This window comes from Moschus berezovskii, chromosome 5, assembly GCF_049115385.1.
Source record: "Moschus berezovskii isolate FMDL1 chromosome 5, NW_MosBer_1.0, whole genome shotgun sequence".
NCBI lineage: Eukaryota > Metazoa > Chordata > Mammalia > Artiodactyla > Moschidae > Moschus > Moschus berezovskii.
The window spans coordinates 98,548,174-98,569,066 of NC_142464.1; the positions used below are offsets into that span (position 1 = coordinate 98,548,174).

General features: G+C 37.4%; 1 protein-coding gene across 3 annotated transcripts in view; it reads left to right on the top strand.

Annotated features, from left to right (window-relative positions):
• Positions 1–20,893, top strand: part of MTHFD2L (methylenetetrahydrofolate dehydrogenase (NADP+ dependent) 2 like) — a 149,655-nt gene that overhangs the window by 83,747 nt on the left and 45,015 nt on the right. The window contains exon 7 of one of the 3 annotated variants that reach the window (XM_055434445.2): positions 7,138–7,452. The exons of the other annotated variants lie outside the window; for them this stretch is intronic. Within the exon in view, the coding sequence (XP_055290420.1) occupies positions 7,138–7,169 (32 nt within the window). The 3' untranslated portion in view covers positions 7,170–7,452. Of the gene's footprint in view, positions 1–7,137; positions 7,453–20,893 lie in introns of those variants that run through there. 3 annotated transcript variants of the gene reach the window in all.

Sequence of the window (20,893 nt, forward strand, 5' to 3'; positions counted from 1 at the left end):
AAACTTTAAATAGGTGTAAGCACTGGATCATCCCCGCATACCAGCCCCGAGCATCCTGTAACATGCATCGACCCTGAACTGGCAATTTGTTTCACATATGATAATATACATATTTCACTGCCATTCTCCCAAACCATCCCACCCTCACCCTCTCCCTCAGAGTCCCAAAGACTGTTCTATTCGGGGCTGGTATTCGGGGATGACCCAGAGGGAGGATAAGGGGAGGAGGGAGGTGGGAGAGGGGTTCGGGAGAGGGAACTCATGTACACCCGGGGCGGATTCATGTCAATGTATGGCAAAACCAACCAATATAATATTGTAAAATAATTAGCCTCCAATAAAAATTAAAATAAATAAATAAATAGGTGTTAGCATTGGAATACATGATGATATTTAAATTTTTGAAGGGTTACTCTGGTAGCCCATGGGCAGGGATGCAGTTGGGAGTAGCATTGATGTGGTTCTAAACTAATGTAAGAATAGTCGAAAAGCAGACAGAGAAAGAAAAAGTAGACTAGTCTTTCTGGCTTTGCATCCTGGGCATATGGTGGTACTATTAACAAGAGAGAGCATGCAGAAAGGAAGCAAGATTTGTGTGGAGAAATGAGAGGGTGGGAGGTGATGCTGAATCTCATTTGAACTTGTTGAGTTTGAAACACTCACAGTATACTGAGGTGGAGAAATCCAATAGAGGCCTGAGTTATGTGGATTTGGGGTTAGGAAGAGAGCTCTAATCTGGACTGACAGGTTTGGAAGTCGTTAGCATCAATGGTACTAGACTGAGTTTGTTTAGACAAAACAAGTATTTATATAATCAATTCCATTCTCTTCCTCTTTTATTATTTTGTTACACTTCAAAATTCGCAATGTGATGTTTAAGAGGAAGTTTTTAAATAAAGACATTCCATATCATCCCATGTTAGCCTGATATATTTAAATTTTACATATTAATAATATTAAGGCATATTTTATGCTTTACACAAGTGTTATCAAACAACTTTTTTATAGCAAAGTTGTGTGGATTGCGTAGTTACGTCACACCCATATAGTAGAGACAAAATTATACTCTAAAAACAGAAAGATTATTATCTTAAATCCATAAATGTAGAATCTTTCCACATATAAACTTAAAATTAATTAATAAATGTTTCTCACAGCTTATGTTTTCTGTTCATTCTTGTGTTTCTGGTATGTTCACAGTAAATTTGTCATAGTCATTCTTTATCATTCAATGCATTTGATTTCCATTATATAGTTTGGTTAAGTTTCCCAGTTGACCTGCTTTTTCCAGTCTTAATTCTCACAGCCTATTTTATTGTCAAATAATTTTTTTCATCAGAGAAAGCCTAATTTCAGTACCGGCATTTCTCATGCTTATTTATTTGTTAAATGCTTTGTAAAAATAGGAACAAATGATTTTCTCAATACTTTATGGTCTGATTATCTGTTTTCTGAGCCTGATCTCCATTCAACTCTGGAGGGTCTGATTAAGACAGACATGGTCGTGACCGTGGTAGTAACTATTAAAAGTCCTTTATCCCTCTGTTGGGCTTCCCTGGTAGCTCAGTGGTAAATAATCCACTTACCAATGCCAGAGACATGGTTTCAATCCGTGGGTTCAGAAGATCCCCTGGAATAGGAAATGGCAACCCACTCCAGTGTTCTACCTGGGAAATCACATGGATAGAGGAATCTGACTGGCTACAGTCCATGGGGTTGCAAATAGTCAGATACAACTTAGTGACTAAACAATAAACAAACAACAGCAAATTCCTCTCTTAGCAAATTATTGCCTCTGCATTAGAAGACAATAGATTCTAGGGTATCTAATCCATGTTTAATAAAAAAATGGTGCCTAAAACCATGACATCTTCCTGTGTATCAGTAGATAATTTAAAATCTACTCTACAGCTTCTGTGCCATTTGGAATGTGGCCCTTGAATATTATGACTCACTTCAACAACTGACTCCAGTAAACTGACTCTGGACTACAGAGGAAGTATAAGGCAATTTTTAAGACCATGCCTTCAATGGACTTATCTCTTTCTAGTTTATTAATTGTTTAGTAGGCCTAACTTTATATGAGGCTGTATCAAGTCATTGTTTATAGTTGTTAAAAAAAGCTAACAACACCCATATAAGGCAAAAAATATGCCTTAATATTATGTAAAATTTAAATACGTGATACTAACATGGGATGACAGCGGGTGCCTTTTTTTAAAAGTAGAAAATTCTCTTTCAAGCATCACGTTGAAAATTTTGAAATGTAACAAAATAATAAAAGAGGAGAAGGAGAATGGAAATACAGAAGACCTAGATGAGATGTTTGATGAGTAAAAAACAGTAGGAATTACAAGTGGGACAGTACTAACGTTATTCATTCCATGTTGTGATCTCTAGTAGCCGGGACCATGTCTTATTTATCTTTGTATTTCTTGTACTTCGTGAAGAACCTTACATTGGGAACTAGAAAACTCACTGTTAAATGAATACATTTCCTTCTTTAAAAGTCAGGTGCTTGTCTTGGTTTAAGGGTTTTTTCCCTAAAACTTGAAGAGAGCTTTCATCGGGGTAAATGATCTCTTGAGGATCCATTCAGACTTTGATTCTTCTTCAAACCTTGTTTGGGGATGTTCCACTTCATGAAGCCTTAATATGGCATTGCATCAGCACCACTGACTCAGAGCTTACACCTGCAGAATTCAAAGGTAAGATAGGGAGGAGGCCGAGAAACATCTGAGAAATGATGACTGTCTTCAATGAAAGAACGAGAAAATACTATCGCTTTGCTCTCTATTGTGGGTAGAAGTATGAGCCCTTCTTTGGTGAGGTCATCATTCCTGTGGTATATTCAGATTTGCGGTATTGCTGAATGTTTATCCCAAATGTATGTTGACTGGCAGAAAGTGAAATGATTTCAATAGATCTATAGTCAATCATTAGTTGTGGCATATGTTATATGCGATAACACCACATATCTAATTAAAATACAGGAAACCAAAAAAATTTTTTTAATTGAGTGATGCAGTATCACATATCAACATTTGTGTAATAATCTGTACAGAGGTGGTGATTGAAGAGGAGGCTATGGAGAACCTGACTGTGCACCTAGCTACCTGTTTGAGGTGTGGCTTTGGTTCTGAAGGAGAGCAATGGGAAGGAAGGAGTCGCTGTGCAGCCACAGATCTCCTCAGGCAGCTTTCTGTGTAATTCCTTTCTTCTCACCCATTTATATAGTCAGAGATGTGTTTCCAGCCCTGTCTCCTCGTCTTTCACCTAAGTGCATTTCCTCCCAATTTATTTCTGATTTGATTAATTAATAATTGCTTATTTTAGAATGATTTACCTTCGTTACAAAACTTGAAGATTAATGAATACTATGTACGAGTGTGGGCTTTATGACTGTGGATGGAACAAATATAAATGTCATAGTTCTTCCCTTAGTGTGCAGACTGCAAACAGTCTTCTCTTAGTATATTACTAATGTGTGTGCTTTAAATCAAGATAGTAACATCAGGGATTGCATATTACGTTGCAAAAAAAGGGCAGGTACGTTTCAATCATGTTTCTGTTTGTATGTATTTCATAATTCATACTTACACTTATTTTAAAGGTAAGTAGGAATATACCTTGTCTTTGACATACATGCATACACACACAAAGCAAAGGACACATAGTATACATCTTTGACAGGATAGTTAGGACAGTCCTAAAAATAACGTGATACGTCATGTCAGAATGAATGAGAAGCCCTCTTTATATACTGAGTATCATACGTTCTTTTAGATCACTAAGATATCACCCCAAATTAACTTTTTATTGAATTAAAAAAAAGTGTTTGAAGGACTTTCCCTCTCCTCTATGATACATTTTCTGATTTTTTTTTTTTTTTACTGGAAACTCTGCAAAGGAGTACCTGAATGGCTCCAAAAGAATTTACAAGATGGCATTAATTATCTTGGAGACTAGATGAGATAGTAAACTTGAGTAAATTTCTCCAAATACAAATAAATAGACTTTAAAACTTGTTATGGATATAAGCTTGTGAACAGATAAGATCTCAAAAAACTACATCCAGGAGTTTAAATAAAATTGTAAGGAGGTTTTCAGAGAAATATTCAAGGATATCCATCACAGATTTATTGATGATAGCAAAAAGTTTGAAGCCGGCTAAACATTCAACAGTGCAGGAATATTTAATAAATGATGGTATAGCTATAAGAAGGAATTCTTACTACCAGTTATATTTTGAAAACTAATTATATTATTTATCAGTTCAGTTCAGTTCAGTCTCTCATTATTTATAGACATGACCTAATATATATATAGATTTCTATACAAAAATCTAAATAGAACCCCACAACACACACATATGAAAAACTTCAACTTGAGAAGAGTTGTTACCTCATGCTAATGGCTAATAGGTAATAGATAGATATTGATTCTTTATCTTTCTCTGAATTCTCCAAATAAATTCTTCAAGATGTACTGATTTCACAATTATAAGATAAAATAAAAAACATTAAGGTGATCCATTTCCCACCTGTGGCAAGATTCTGCTTGAAGAATTTTATTTAAAAAGTATAACTGCCAAAAGAAGATGGAATGGGATGGGGAGGGAGGTGGGAGAGGGGTTTAGGATGGGGAACACATGTGCAACCATGGCTGATTCATGTCAAAGTATGGCAAAAACCACTACAATATTGTAAAGTAATTAGCCTCCAATTAAAATTAAAAAAAAAAAAAGATGGAATTTGAAAGCATTTCTACCCAATCGCTGAGAATTGTATTCTCAGTAATATCCTGAGTTAAAGTGCCCACAACTACAATCTCTTTGTACCAACATTTTAAATAAAGCAAACAGCATTCTATTACCACACGGAAGATAATTGTTAAGAACAATCAGTCATTATAAATAAGTTGATTCAAGTCTATGGAATATTATCAGAATTACAGCCAAGACAGGGACTCCAGATCAAGCCAGTGTAGCTGTCTTCGTTTTGTTGCCTCCTCATCATATGAAAAAGTCATCTAGTTCTCAGATAGCGCCAAGAAGGAGTAGGGCAAGAATCTGAGGGAAAGAGGTAGTAGGAAGAGAAAACCTCTACTTGCTCTCATTGGAGCCCCTGATTTCTCCCTTTGCCATTCTGTCTTGAACAGTCCTTGCCACTGATGCTCTGTCCTTTTGTCTCAAGGCCCTAGAGCTATCTAGATGCCATTCATACCTTGTTCTTTTGTAGTCAGTCAAGGACAAATCCAGATTTTAACTGAAGTAAGCTTTGTAACAAATAGAGGCACATTCATTTTTTGCCCCTGTATAAATAGTTTAAACCTTAGAGAAACCTATTTAGTTTCCAATTTATCTGACTCATCTCCAGCAGAAGCTCATCCCTGATATTTCTGAAAAAGCATGTACAGGAACATTAAGATTTTTCTACATGGTTAAATAATTAGTACTTCCTCATATGTCTGAGTATCATGGACATTATCTTTTAAAATATAGTGATGTTTTTCAAACAGACTTTTTTGGCCACTTTATTTATTTTTTAATTGAAGGATAATTGCTTTACAGAATTTTGTTGTTTTCTGTCAAACATCAACAAGAATCACCCATAGGTACATCCATGTCCCCTCCCTCCCATCTCCTTCCCCATCCCACCCCTCTAGATTGTTACAGAGCCCATGTTTGAGTTCCCTGACTTATACAGCAAATTCCCTCTTTCTATTTTGTATATGGTGTTGTAAGTGTCCACGTTACTCTCTCCGTACATCTCACCCTCTCTTCCCTGCTCCCTCCATGTCGTAAGTCTGTTCTCTATGTCCCTGTCTCCATTGCTGCCTTGCAAATAAATTCATCAGTACTCTTTCTTGATTCCATATATATGTGTCAGTATATGATATTTCGGAGAAGGCAATGGCAACCCACTCCAGTACTCTTGCCTGGAAAATCCCATGGACGGAAGAGCCTGGTAGGCTGCAGTCCGTGGGGTCGCTAAGAGTCAGACACGGACACGACTGAGCGACTTCACTTTCACTTTTCACTTTCCTGCATTGGAGAAGGGAGATGGCAACCCACTCCAGTGTTCTTGCCTGGAGAATCCTAGGGATGAGGGAGCCTGGTGGGCTGCCGTCTATGAGTTCTGACAGAGTCGGACACGACTGAAGCGACTTAGCAGCAGCAGCATACAATATTTATATTTCTCTTTCTGACTTACTTCACTCTGTATAATAGGCTGTAGGTTTGTACACCTTCAAACAGACTTTAACCTCTAAGTGGAGTGTTTCAGTATAGAATATTCATCATTTTATTAAAATATTGGCATTCATAATATTTATCTATCATAATGTGGATTGATATTTATTGAGCATTTCTAAAAATCATCACATTTAAATCTCATAACACCTTTATGAAGTCAGTAGGTTTAATATCCTTATAGATGCAAAAAGTTGAGGTTTAAAGTGAACTGATTTGCCCATGACCATATGATGGAGTCCCGGAACCAGGACTGGGAACCCCATCTTGATCTTGATTCTTCAAAGCCCCTGATGTTGATTCTTCTAAAGCCCCTGATCTTGATTCTTCATTCTGCTTTTGGCTATGGTCATAATTTTGGAAAGCAAGATGTGCTTTCATTTTCTGTGTTTATTTGCTTTATGTTAACTGCAAGTGTTATGATAACTGAAAGAGCAGGCATCATGTATGCATAAATGTTTCTCAAGAATTTATAACTATGTTGGGTGCATTCCACATTTTATTCATAGCATTTTTTAATGGAACTCAAGGGACATATTTAAGGAAGACAAAAAACAAGCATGAGTTTAAATTTTCAAATCTTGCAGAGTTACATCTACAATTCTATAACTGTTTGCCAATTAATAACATTTCACATTTGTGTATTCAAATAGTAGAAAACTTGGCATTTTCCTTGTCTGAGTGTTTGTTACATCTTCATTCCAGTTCAACTCTTATAAGATGACCTGCCATATGTGTCCCTTCCATAATGTGTGGTGATGCTTAAGAGCACACTCTCACAGAGTGATGCTGATATTCTTTAGGAATCAGTAATCTGTTGAAAGGGGCAAAAATTATCCCTTCATCTCTGTGTCTTTTACTCATAGACTCATATTTGTTTTTAGCAAAATATGTGCTCCAACTGGAAAAGTGTTAACTCCTGATACATTACTTTGCCAACAAAGGTCCATCTAGTCAAGGCTATGGTTTCTCCAGTGGTCATGTATCGATGTGAGAGTTGGACTGTGAAGAAAGCTGAGCACTGAAGAATTGATGCTTTTCAACTGTGGTGTTGGAGAAGACTCGTGAGAGTCCCTTGGACTGCAAGAAAATCCAGTCTATCCTAAAGGAGATCAGTCCTGGGTGTTCATTGGAAGGACTGATGATAAAGCTGAAACTCCAATACTTTGGCCACCTGATGACTCACTGGAAAAGACTCTGATGCTGGGAGGGATTGGGGGCAGGAGGAGAAGGGGATGACATTGGATGAGATGGCTGGATGGCATCACCGACTCGATGGACATGAGTTTGAGTAAACTCCGGGAGTTGGTGATGGACAGGGAGGCCTGATGTACTACAATTCATGGGATCACAAAGAGTCGGACACGACTGAGCGACTGAACTGAACTGAACTGAACATTTTATTGTGTAATTTCATGGCCAAGGAAATAATTTAGAACCTGTATCAATTTTTTTAACCTACGGTTTATTCTTATATATTCCTTAAATGTTTTCTCTCTACCCAGTGTCCCCATTAGGGATTTTGACCTGTAAACTCTAGATAGAAACTGGTTGGTACACCACTAATCCTAGAATAATTATGTAAGGGAAAGTCTCTCTTCCCCTCCCCTGACCAAAGAGACGAAAAACAGTGCCTCACTAATTATGCCGTTGCTTTCCTAGAATCAGCTGGAGATTATAGCCACATAATAATAGTAACTAGACAGGTAAAATTGAGACAATCTTGGTTTATTTATATGTGGTCCTTTAAGTCCTACTTGTTTTTTACCCTAAAAAAAAAATAACCAGGGATATACACAAAATGAATTGAACTGCTAAAATTGTCAAAAGGGGATTAACAATGACATTTATTTAAAGAAATTTAATTATACCTTAACTTTTAAAAAAAGCCTGAAGCAACTTATAAACAAAGACATTTTAGTTACATAGGAATAAGGTCTCTTATGGTAACTTAACATCGCTAAAGCTTGTTGTTGTTAGTCGCTAAGTCATGTCCAACACTTTGCAACCCTGTGGACTGCAGCACATCAGGCTTACCCATCCTTCCCTATCTCCCAGTTTGCTCAGATTTATGTTCATTGAGTCGGTGATGCTATCTAACCATCTCATCTTCTGCCATCCTCCTGTTGCCTTCAATCTTTCCCAGCATCAGGGTCTTTCCCAATGAGTTGGCTCTTCACATCAGGTGGCCAAAGTATTGGAGCTACAACATCAGCATCAATCCTTCCAGTGAATACTCAGGGTGCCTACTAGACATCTTGAAGTAACAGATAAATCCTCAGAATTCTGACTAATAAACAGAGTATTTTGTGAGATGTTTCTTTCTTCTTGGTAGTGAGGCAGAAAAGAACTTCCTCACATCAAAAGAATATTCATTGGAAGGACTGATGCTTAAGCTGAAGCTCCAAATACTTTGGCTACCTGATGTCCCAACTCTTTGGGAAAGACCCTGATGCCGGGAAAGATTGAAGGCAACAGAAGAGGATGGCAGAAGATGAGATGGTTAGATAGCATCACCGACTCAACGGACATGAATCTGAGCAAACTGGGAGACAGTGAAGGATGGGGATGCCTGATGTGCTGCAGTCCACAGGGTCGCAAAGTGTTGATTTGGTATGTAAAGTTGCATACAGGACAATATTCATATTGTGTTTAGTTTTCAATTAGAAATAAACCGAAGGCAGTTGTCATTCATTGAATGCTGCTGTATGCCAAGAACCATGCTCTGTGCTTTCATCTACTTAATTTAATTGTATTGTATTTTTACAAGAAATTTAGGGTTTTGGGAAATGTCATTGTGTTTATTGTTGTAAATGTGGAATATAGTCTTACCATTAGTGTAGGAACATAGAATCTGTAATTGTCAAGGCTGAGATCTGTTTGCCTCCAAAGCCCAAGTTCTTTCCAATGACTCAGACTGCATGCTTGTGCAGACCAACTGGCAAACCTGGTTACCCTCCTTGGTAACTACTGGTTCCTAATGGAGAGCTGTCATTATCATACCATTTTCCTACTAAAGAGTTTCTCAGATCATACTTTGTCTGATTATGCCATATGGAGCAGATAAACAGTACATATCCACATTTCCTTCTGGGATTTGTGATTTGAAACTCCTGGACTTTCTGCTCACTTCTTTTTCCCATCCTGCCAATCCAGGTAAGACACTCAAAACTCCCAAGATTGTTAGAGACACAACTGTTTCACCTTCCTTTTGCTTCTCTGTAGCCCTGCAGTGCCAGCCAAGCCAATTGAAGACCCAAATGAAAGAAACTACTCCAATAATGTTCTCTTTCCTTTTGGAAGTTCTTTCTGCCTCACTGCCAAGAAGAAATATCTCATAAAATACTCTGAGTTTATTGGTCAGAATTCTGAGGATTTATCTGTTACTTCAAGAGGTCTAGTAGGCGCTTACTGAACTTTCTCACTTAACTTTCTCAAGTTTTCAACAAGAATCTAACTCCTTTTCACCAAGTTAAAGTACACAGAACAAGAGTCTTGGTGACTTTCCTGTTTTCCTTTGGGATTCCTTTTGCCTTTCTCCTCATTTAATTAGCATGCCACTTTCCAAGGACTGATGCCTGAAGCTAGTCTAGCTACATTCATCCTTTCTCCCTTCATTTACCCGACATATGTATTGAGTTCATACATTTTAGTGCCAGACGCCGTGTCACATGCTGGTTAGTTTCTCCCTCATGGGGCTTATAATCTACTCTAAACAAACATGTAACATGCAGATGTAATGGCAACATTGTAAACTGTGTGAGAAAGTGCAGGGGCTGAGGGTACATCTGTGGAAGGGGACTTGGTTGGTACCAGGATTGGTGTAGTCACAGAAAGCCTCCCAGAGGAGGTGGCTGTTTGTCTGACATATGCTGCATTTAGTAATATTAGGCAAGAAAGACTGTCACAGTTTTCTTTTATCAGTTTTAACTAAGCACTTCATGTATATCTGGTGTATTTTTATTTCTGTGCATCTCAGATTTAGAAGTCATCTTCTACACAGTACATTCGAGTTCCCTGAGGACAGGGGCTCTGTGAGGTTCCCTTACTCTCTTGAATGTCAGCCTAGCATCTCACCACACTCCTACTGGGCTACATGGGAAGGGGGTTTATGGTAGGATAAAATGCCATCAAGAAATTTTGAAGCTTTCTCTAATGCATTTGTGTGGATTTTTTAAAACAAGTGTTGGATTTTTTGGGGGTAATTTGTTTTATTATGTGCTTTTATTTGTTTTTAGCAAGTTTTTTTTTAACCTCAAAAAATTATTCCCTTGATTTCCCTGCTTTCACATCAAGGCTCTTCAGAGTTCCACGCTCTGGATGTGTTTAGTGTTTCCAAATGAATGTGAATGTGTCGACCTTAATTTTGTTTGGTACTTGCATCACAGAGGATGTTATAATCAGCTAGTTATTCTCCCAAAACAAAGCTTGTAGGCAAGGTAACAGACCCACCCATTAAATCCCTAAGAGAACAGAGAGCTTTTTTTTTCATTCTTACAAGGTGCCCATTCTTTCCTCACTATGGCTTGTACACTGACCCCTTCTATGGTAGTGGACTCTGTAAGGTTTGGCCCAAACATCATTTACTAACATTGTTGTTATACTTTATGGAAGACCAGATTAGAAATAACACCATTCAGTTTGTTGACAGGTGTGACAGAGCAATCTTCTTGTTACTATTTGTCCCGACTGTTGTTACGTGATGATTATATGTTAAGGTTATGCCACTCTATTTGTGGGGGGGTGGGGTCTCAAGTGAAGAGTGAGATCATTCATTATATTCGTCATCACAGTCTTTCCAGTGTGCTGGAAAGTGGCGTAACCCTTAGACCAGACAGGTAGATGGAGTGGGGAGGTCTTTACTTGGTTATAAAGGTAGATCCTTCTATGGTCTTGATGGAAATGGGTCCAAGTGCCCACTGGTCTGCTGTTGTTAGTGGGAAGGAAGATAGGAGAGTAAAGACTGGTGGTGGGTACAAGAGGCACTCGAGTGAGTTGTGGTGAACTTGTACTAGCCATCTGAATTAGGTTATAGCTTGATTTCAAGCAAAGATAATTTTGCAAAAGCATTGTCCTCTCTATAAGCTTGACAGTTTCCAAAAATTTAATTTTTTTTTCTCATGAGAGCAATGGTGATATTAATGAATAGGATTTGTAATACTGTAAAAGAATATGTGACAACATTTGGAAGATCTTTCCTCCCCACTGGTACTTCTGTCATGCCCATCCCTCCAGATCATTGTGTACATCCAGCCATAGCTTTTCCAAGAACTGAGTATAATGTAAAGCTAGTTGTTTTTGACATTTTCAATGGAGAAACCAAGTCTCAATATTCAGAATACATCTGAACTGGAATGTTCACCAATTGAAACTGAACCAGACTTTCTCTTCTCTTAAGTGCATAGTGGGAAATAATTTTTTTTTCCTATCATTTGACAATATGGCAAAACATTTTTTTAAATTAATAAACATAGTTATTCTATAAAACAAGAAAGAGAAGTCACTATAGAATAGAATAAGAATATTCCCCTAAAAGGAAAAAGCAATAATAAATAAAATTCATAACACTCTGAAGCTGTGAAGTCAGTCCACAGGTAGCAGAGGGTTGAGACTCAGGTGAATGCTTGGAAAAAAGAACTGGCATCTTTATGCCCACACAAGTTGTCTACATAGCACAGGACCACATCTGCACAGCTTTAGTGAAAAGGGGTTCTGGGAAAGGTGCCGCCTGCTTTCTACTCTCTTGGCTGAGCTTAGAACAGCAGTACCTCTTGCCATATAGCTTGGGGCTCCTGCAGCATGGCTTGTAGAATTATGAGAGTCTGGATCTGTGCCTTTACAGAAGCAAATCTGGAAGTGAATCTGTGAAGAGTGCAGTCCTGAGTTCCAGTCCTGCTCTGGAGCCAGACTTCCAACAGAGCCCATGTTGAGGCCACCACAAACTTGCTATAAGAGACCAGGATGCCCTAGAGGAGATAACCCATGAAAAATGACTATACAGGCACTTGACAAAGATGATGAAGGACAAATGACCAACTTGGTAAACAGAAAAGCTGACTAAGGAAAATAAGCAACTAGTACAACTAGAAAGGACTTTGAAAAAGTTATTTTGATGTTATTAGAGAGATAAGGAAGGGATTACAACCATGAGAGAAGAATGAAAGTTTTAAAAGAAGAATAAGATGGTGACTCAGATGGTAAAGAATCTGCCTGCAATAATAGTAGCAATAGTAGTAGTATGTTTGTTATTATTGTATTGAAGACCCAGAATGGATGTGGTGACTTCTATTTTGTAATTCTAGACTTTACCGTCATCTCATCTATTATAATGTGACATACTTTTGTAGTGAATGAGTTATCATTTTGATTAGTGGTTAAATTCTGAAGTTGAAAAGTAGTACAACAAAATGAAAACAATTTCTAGAGAGCCTCAATAGTAGATTTGAACTGTTAGAAGAAAGAATTAGTGAGCTTGGAAACAGATCAATAAAGTTTGTGCCATCTGAAGAATAGACAGTAAAAAGAATAAAGAAAAGTGCAAAAAACTTCAGATAAATGTGGAAAATTCATAAGCACACTACCATATGTGTGATGGAGTTCCTAGACTGAAAGGAGACAAAGAAATGATCAGAAACAATATTTGAGGAAATAATGGCTGAAACTTCCCAAATTTGATGAAAAGCATTAATGAACAAAGGCAAGAAAATCACCAACCTCCAACTAGGATAAACTCAAGTAGATACACCCCCAAGATATCCTAATTAAAATGTTGAAAAGCAAAGAGAAAATCTCCAAAACAACAAGCGAAAAATGACTCATTATATGTAAGGGAACCTCAATAAAATTAACAGTTTATCATCAGAAACAGTGGAGGCCAGATGACAGTGAGATGACATATTTAAAGTGCTGAAATAGAAACTGTCAAACATGTACCTTACATTTAGTAAAATTCTTTCTCAAAAATGAAGGCAAAAACATCTCCAGATAAATAAAAACTAAGAGAATTCACTTCTAACTGACTTTCATTACAAGAAAAACTCAGTACATTTTAAAGGATTGAGATTACAAAAAGTTTGTTCTTCAACAACAATGGAATTAAATGAGAAAGGAATAAGGAATCTGGGAAATTTACATATGTGTGGAAATTAAGTAGTACCCTCCAAACTGACTAAAGCATCAAAAAAGAAATCACAGTTACACTAAACTGAATGAAAATGAAAACCTAACGTAGCAAAACTTATGGAATGCAATTAAGGCAGCACTTAGAGAGAAATTTATAACTGCAAATGTCTTTATTTTAAAAAGAGGAAATATATTGAATTGGCATCCCACTCTTTCAGCTTGGAATACTAGAAGCAGAAGAGTTGGCTATACTCAAAGGAAAGAGAAAGAAGAATAGACTAAAGATTACAGCATATATGAAAGTAATAGAGAATGCAAAACAATGGAGATTATAAACAACATCAAAATTTGTTTTTCTGAAAAGATCAACCAAAATTGTCAAAACTTTACCTAGGTTGACCAGGCAAAAAAGAAAAAAGTGTCAAATTGCTAAAATCAAGAATGAGAGAGGACATCATTAAAAACTTTACAGAAACAAAAAGAAATTGTAAGGGAATACTATGGAAAACTATAATGGATGAATTCCTAGAAAGTCACAGGCAACCAGAACTAGCACAAGGAGAAATTGAAAATCTGAGTAGACATTTAACAATTTAGGAGATTGAATAAGTAGTTTAAAAACTTCCTCCCACAAAGAAAAGCCCAAGTCCAAATGACTTCACTAGTGAATTCTACTAAATATTTAGAGGCAAATTAATGCTACTTCCTCTGAAACTTTTCTAAATATAGACAAGATGGGGATATTTCCTCTACGAATCCAGTATTATTCTAATATTGAAATAGAAACATCACAAAAAAGTACAGACTGATGTTCCTTATATAGATCCAATAATCCTCAATGAAATACTAGCAAGCTGAATCCAGCTATGAATAAAAAGGGTAACATATCATGACACAATGGGGTTTACACTAGGAATATATTTTACTTCAACATACAAAACCAATTAATATAATGCACACCATCAAGAGAATAAAGGACAGAAGCTTTGTGATCATCTCATTAGACACAGAAGAAGCATTCAACAAAATACACCATTCTTTCAAAATAAAGACACCCTCATGGCTCAGATGGTAAACAATCTGCCTGGAATGCCTGAGACCCAGGTTTGATCCCTGGATCGGGAAGATCCCCTGGAGAAGCAAATAGCAACCCACTCCAGTATTCTTGCCTGGAGAATTCCATGGCCAGAGGGCCTGGTGGACTACAGCCCATGGGGTCACAAAGAATTGGTCACAACTAAGTGACGAACACGCACAACAAACTAGGAATAGAAGAAAGTTTCTCAATTTGATAATAGGCATTTTTAAAAAATTCCATGCTTAAATCATACCTATTGGTGAAAGACTGAATATCTTCCCCCTAAAACCAAGAATAAGACAAAGATGACAATTCTTACCACTTTTATTCTATAATGTACTGGAGGTTCCAGCCACTTCAAGAAGAAGTAATAAAAAGCATTCATGTTGGAAAGGAAGAAGTAAAATTATCTCTTTTTGCAGATGACATGATCTTGCATACATAAAATCCTAAATAATCCACTAGAAATTATTAGAACCAATAAATGAGTTTAACAGCTTCAGGATACAAGATCAATATATAAAAATCAATTGTATTTATATACGTTAGTGATGAATAAACTGAAAACAAAATTAAGAAACAATTGCAGAAAGAATAAAGCGCTCAGGAATAAATTTAACAAAAAGAATGGAAAATATCCTACCCTGAAAAACAGCAAAACATTTTTGAAGAGAATTAAAGATCACATTAAAAAGCAGAGAGAATACTTTGCTAACAAAGGTCTGTCTAGTAAGGCTGTGGTTTTTCTAGTAGTCATGTATGGATATGAGAGTTGGACTGTAAAGAAAGCTGGGCACTGAAGAATTGATGCTTTTGAAATGTGGTGTTGGAGAAGACTCTTGAGAGTCCCTTGGACTGCAAGGAGATCCAACCAGTCCATCCTAAAGGAAATCAGTCCTGAATATTCATTGGAAGGACTGATTTTGAAGCTGAAACTCCAATACTTTGGCCACCAGATGCGAAGAGCTGACTCATATGAAAAGACCCTGATGCTGGGAAAGATTGAAGGCAGGAGGAGAAAGGGATGACAGAGGATGAGAGGGTTGGATGGCATCACCGAGTAAACTCCGGGAGTTGGTGATGGACAGGGAGGCCTGGCATGCTGCAGTCCATAGGGTCACAAAGAGTCGGACATGACCGAGTGACTGAACTGAACTGGACTGAAAGATCACATAAATGCAAGGAAAGAGGTCCCATATTCATTAATCTCATGCTTCATAATTTTCCATATGATTTTTAGGATTAATTTGTTAACTTCTGAAAAAAGTCTGTTGGAATTTTGACAATTTCACCGAATCTGTAGAATACCTAAGGGATATTGGGAATCTCCGTGGTTTAAGTCTTTTAAACCAATAGTTCTAGAGCAACTGGATATCCACATGGGCAAAGGAATGAAATTGGACTGAATGAAGTATTTATCTCATACTATACATAAAATTAACTCAAGATGGATCAGAGACCAAACATAAGAGCTAAAGTTATAAAACTCTCTGAAGAAACTATTGCAGTAAATCTTCATAACTTTGGGCTAGGCAGAGTCTTCTTAACTATTACACCAGAAACACAATCAACAAAAGAAAAAAAAATAGATAAATTGAATTTCATAAAAAATTTTAAAAAACTTTATTCCTCAAAGGTTATCATCAAGATAATAAAAAGACAACCCAAAGAATATGAGAAAATATTTGCAAATCAAATATCTGATAAGGGATTTGTATCCAAAATAAAGAATTACAGTTCATCAATGAAAAAACAAATAATCTAATTCAAACATGAACAAATGATTTCAACAGAGATGCTTCCAAGAAGTTAAACAAATAGTCAATAAAATCACATGAAAAGATGCTCACTGTCATTATCATTCAGTTCAGTTTAGTCGCTCAATCATGTCTGACTCTTTGCAACCACATGAATCACAGCACACCAGGCCTCCCTGTCTATCACCAACTCCCGGAGTTCACTCAAACTCATGTCCTTCGAGTCGGTGATGCCATCCAGCCATCTCATTCTCTGTCGTCCCCTTCTCCTCCTGTCCCCAATCCCTCCCAGCATCAGAGTCTTTTCCAGTGAGTCAACTCATCGCATGAGGTGGCCAAAGTATTGGAGTTTCAGCTTTAGCATCAGTCTTGCCAGTGAACACCCAGGACTGATCTCCTTTAGAATAGACTGGTTGGATCTCCTTGCAGATCATTATCATTAGGGAAGTGCAAACCAAAACCAAATGAGATAACACTTCATACCCACCAAGGTCACTATCAAAATTTCAGATAATATCAAGTGTTGACAAGAAAGTAAAGATTGGAATCTACATACGTTTCTCATTTAAGTATAAAATGGTTTAGGAAATTATCTGGCTGTTCACAATGTTAAATATGGAGTTCCCATATGACTCCATAATTCCACTCCTAGATATATAACCCCAAGAAAAAGAACACACAACTCCACACAAAACTAGTACACAAATATAATACCATAGTATGATTCCCTTTATATAAAATAACCTGAATAGACAAATCCATAGAGATAGAAGTAGATTAGTAATTGACTGGGAGTGAGGAGGCAGGGAGAATTGGGGAGTGACTGCTAATGGATAAAAGGATGATGAAAATGGTCACAAATTGATTGTGGTGATAAACACAATTTTGTGTCTGGTGATGAATACTAAAAGCCACTGAATTGTAGAATTTAAATGGATGAATTATGCATCATTAAACTGATTGCAGCTAGGAAATTAAAAGACGCTTACTCCTTGGAAGGAAAGTTATGACCAACTTAGACAGTATATTAAAAAGCAGAGACATTACTTTGCCAACCAAGGTCCGCCTAGTCAAGGCTATGGTTTTTCCCGTGGTTATGTATGGATGTGAGAATTGGACTGTGAAGAAAGCTGAGCGCCGAAGAATTGATGCTTTTGAACTGTGGTGCTGGAGAAGACTCTTGAGAGTCCCTTGGACTGCAAGGAGATCCAACCAGTCCATTCTAAAGGAGATCGATCCTGGGTGTTCATTGGAAGGACTGATGTTAAAGCTGAAACTCCAATACTTTGGCCACCTCATGCGATGAGTTGACTCACTGGAAAAGACTCTGGGAGGGATTGGGGGCAGGAGAAGAAGGGGATGACAGAGAATGAGATGGCTGGATGGCATCACTGACTCTGTGGACATGAGTTTGAGTGAACTCCGGAAGTTGGTGATGGACAGGGAAACCTGGCATGCTGTGATTCATGGAGTCGCAAAGAGTCGGACACGACTGAGCAACTGAACTGAACTGAACTGAAAGCGTCTAAGAAAAAAATGATATGCACAGAAATTCCTTGGGGTTAAGTGTGGTACATACATAATTCAGAATTTCTTCCAAATGAGATGAGATCTTCTGCCAATTGAAGCAGAGCAGTGGTTGTCAAAATTTATAAGTTTTTAAAATATGCATATACATATGTACAGCTATCTATGTGTTTCTATTTGCTCATCATAGATATTATAGAAATTTTCAAACTTTAGTTTTTTTGTCAGCAAACTAAGTGTACTAGAGTGGAGTTGAAATTCTGTATATGAATCATCTAAATTTTGTTTGCATTTTATTCATAAGCATAATTGGAAATTTCAAATACAGGTATTCAATTAGTGGAATAACAAAACTCTGCAGGTTTTATTGCACTTACATGCATTTATTATAAACCATAATGTATTGAAATATAGCTTTATGTAAGAAAAATTAAATATGAAATATCACAATCTGTATACACATCTAATCTTTTAATTCTATAATTAAAATTTGGAATATCTCAATTAATGATATGAATCATTTGATAGAGCTCATATTTTCAATAGGATAAATTTATAATCTGTATTAGAATACACCAAAATTTTCATAGATGTACATAAAGTAGCTATTAGTATCAAAATTAGGGAAAGGAGAAAGAGAGATGGCACAAAGAGTAAAATCAGGAAATATAACTGAGAACAGTGGGACATTTTAAAATTATATAATCTTATGCCATTAAATTTTAAAACCTAGATTGATACTTAAAACCTGGATAACATGTTAAAACCAGGGAATGGAATCCCTGGTGTTTCAGTGGTTAAGATTCAGTGCCTTCACTACTGTGGGCCCAGGTTTGATCCCTGTTTGGGGAACCAAGATCCTACTAGCTGTGTGGCACTGCCAGAAATAAATAAATAAGTAAAATAAAATAAAATTTATAAAACTGGGGAGGAGAGGTGGGGAATGACCAAAATTGTCCCAAGACAGAGAAAATCTGATTAAGCTGCTGCTGCTGCTGCTGCTGCTAAGTCACTTCAGTCGTGTCCGACCCTGTGTGACCCCACAGACGGAAGCCCAGCAGGCTCCCCTGTCCCTGAGATTCTCCAGGCAAGAACACTGGAGTGGGTTGCCATTTCCTTCTCCACTGATTAAGCTACTAAGTATAAAATAAATTGAACTGGTAAACAGTTCTTCATATTAAAATAATAAGTACTAGATGGTCTGGGGATAACTTCAGAAAGACCTTTTAATTCTTTAAAGAATAAACAATTATGTCTTATATAAGCTTAGTAGGGAAAAAGAAGAAAGGAAGAGGAGGTGGAGAAGTTGGGGGAAGGAGACAAAGAGTGAGAAGAAACATTACCCAATTTAATTTATAAGATCACCGATGGGGTTTCCCTGGTAGCTCAGCTGGTATAGAATCCACCTGCAATGCAGGAGACCCTGGTTTGATGCCTGGGTTGGGAGATCCCTGGAGGAGGGCATGGCAACCCATGCTAGTATTCTTGCCTGGAGAATCCCCATGGACAGAAGAACCTGGTGGGCTGCAGTCCTTGGGGTCAGAAAGAGTCGGACACGACTGAGAGATTAAGCATGTACGCGTAATACTGATACCAAAGCAGGACAGAGGTGACAGGGGAATAAAAAAACTTTGTCTAGTTTTACTTATGAATATTAGTAAATTTAAAACAACAGTATTAAAAGAATATAAGACAAGAATTCAGATTCTTTAAAACTATATTATCATTTAAAAAAATTGAACTCTTTAAACTATATTACTACCCAGCTTTCCTCTGTCTACTCAAGGCTATGGTTTTTCCAGTGGTCATGTATGGATGTGAGAGTTGGACTGTGAAGAAAGCTGATCGCCAAAGAATTGATGCTTTTGAACTGTGGTGTTGGAGAAGACTCTTGAGAGTCCCTTGGACTGCAAGGAAATCCAACCAGTCCATTGTAAAGGAGATCAGTCCTGGGTGTTCATTGGAAGGACTGATGCTGAGGCTGAAACTCCAATACTTTGGCCACCTCATGCGATGAGTTGACTCACTGGAAAAGACTCTGATGCTGGGAGGGATTGGGGGCAGGAGGAGAAGGGGACGACAGAGAATGAGATGGCTGGATGGCATCACCGACTCGAAGGATATGAGTCTGAGTGAACTCCGGGAGTTGGTGATAGACAGGGAGGCCTGGCGTGCTGTGATTCATGGAGTCGCAAAGAGTCGGACACGACTGAGCGACTGAACTGAACTGAACTGAGCCCAGCTTTCCAGGTGCCACTGGTGGTAAAGAATACCTGCCAATGCAGGAGGCATAAGCCACACATGTTCAATTCCTGAGTTGGGAAGATCCCTGGAGTAGGGCATGGCAACCCACTCCAGTATTCTTGCCTGGAGAATCCTATGAACAGAGGAGCCTGGTGAGCTACAGTCCATAGAGTTGCAAAAAGTCAGACAGGACTGAAGCAACTTAGCACACATGTACCATTACTCTTATAACCTCAAAAGATGTAGAAAAAGCTATTTATAATAGTCAACATCTATTTGTGATTTAATAAAACAACAGCAAAGAAACAAATTTTTAAAACAATCATTCCGAGCTAGGAATGGAGAAATTTTTCTTAATCTAATGAATGTTATCAGTTGAAAATAAATAGAGAAAAAATCCTCAGTTTTGAAATACTAGATTTATTCCCATTCATTTAAGGATGAAACACAGAAAACAACTATTTCTTTGATTTTTCCTGGTGCTCTGTCATTTTTCCTTTATTCTATTGATCAGATTTCTGTGGCCAGGCTCAGATTCAAAGCATGGAAAAAAGACTCCACTTCTTAAATAAAGAAATCACAAAGTCATGTTGACCTAAAACAAAGAGACTGACAGTTATTTCTCCAGCAAAAATGGATTTATTCAGGATCAAGGAATTGCAATTTGTGGGCTGCAATGATTCAGTGACTAAACAACAACAGCAACACATTATGCTGTACTATTCCTATGAAACTATTCTAAATTGCCACTGGATAAACACATTGCCAGCCAGTAGATAATGACCTAGGCTACCCATCTCCTCCAGACTCCTCTGTTTAAGAGATATTGGTTGATTTTGCTAACTGATGATTTGAGCTGCATGTATTTTCTCCTCCTATGCTGTTAACTCCCGTTTTTGCTTTAAATTCACA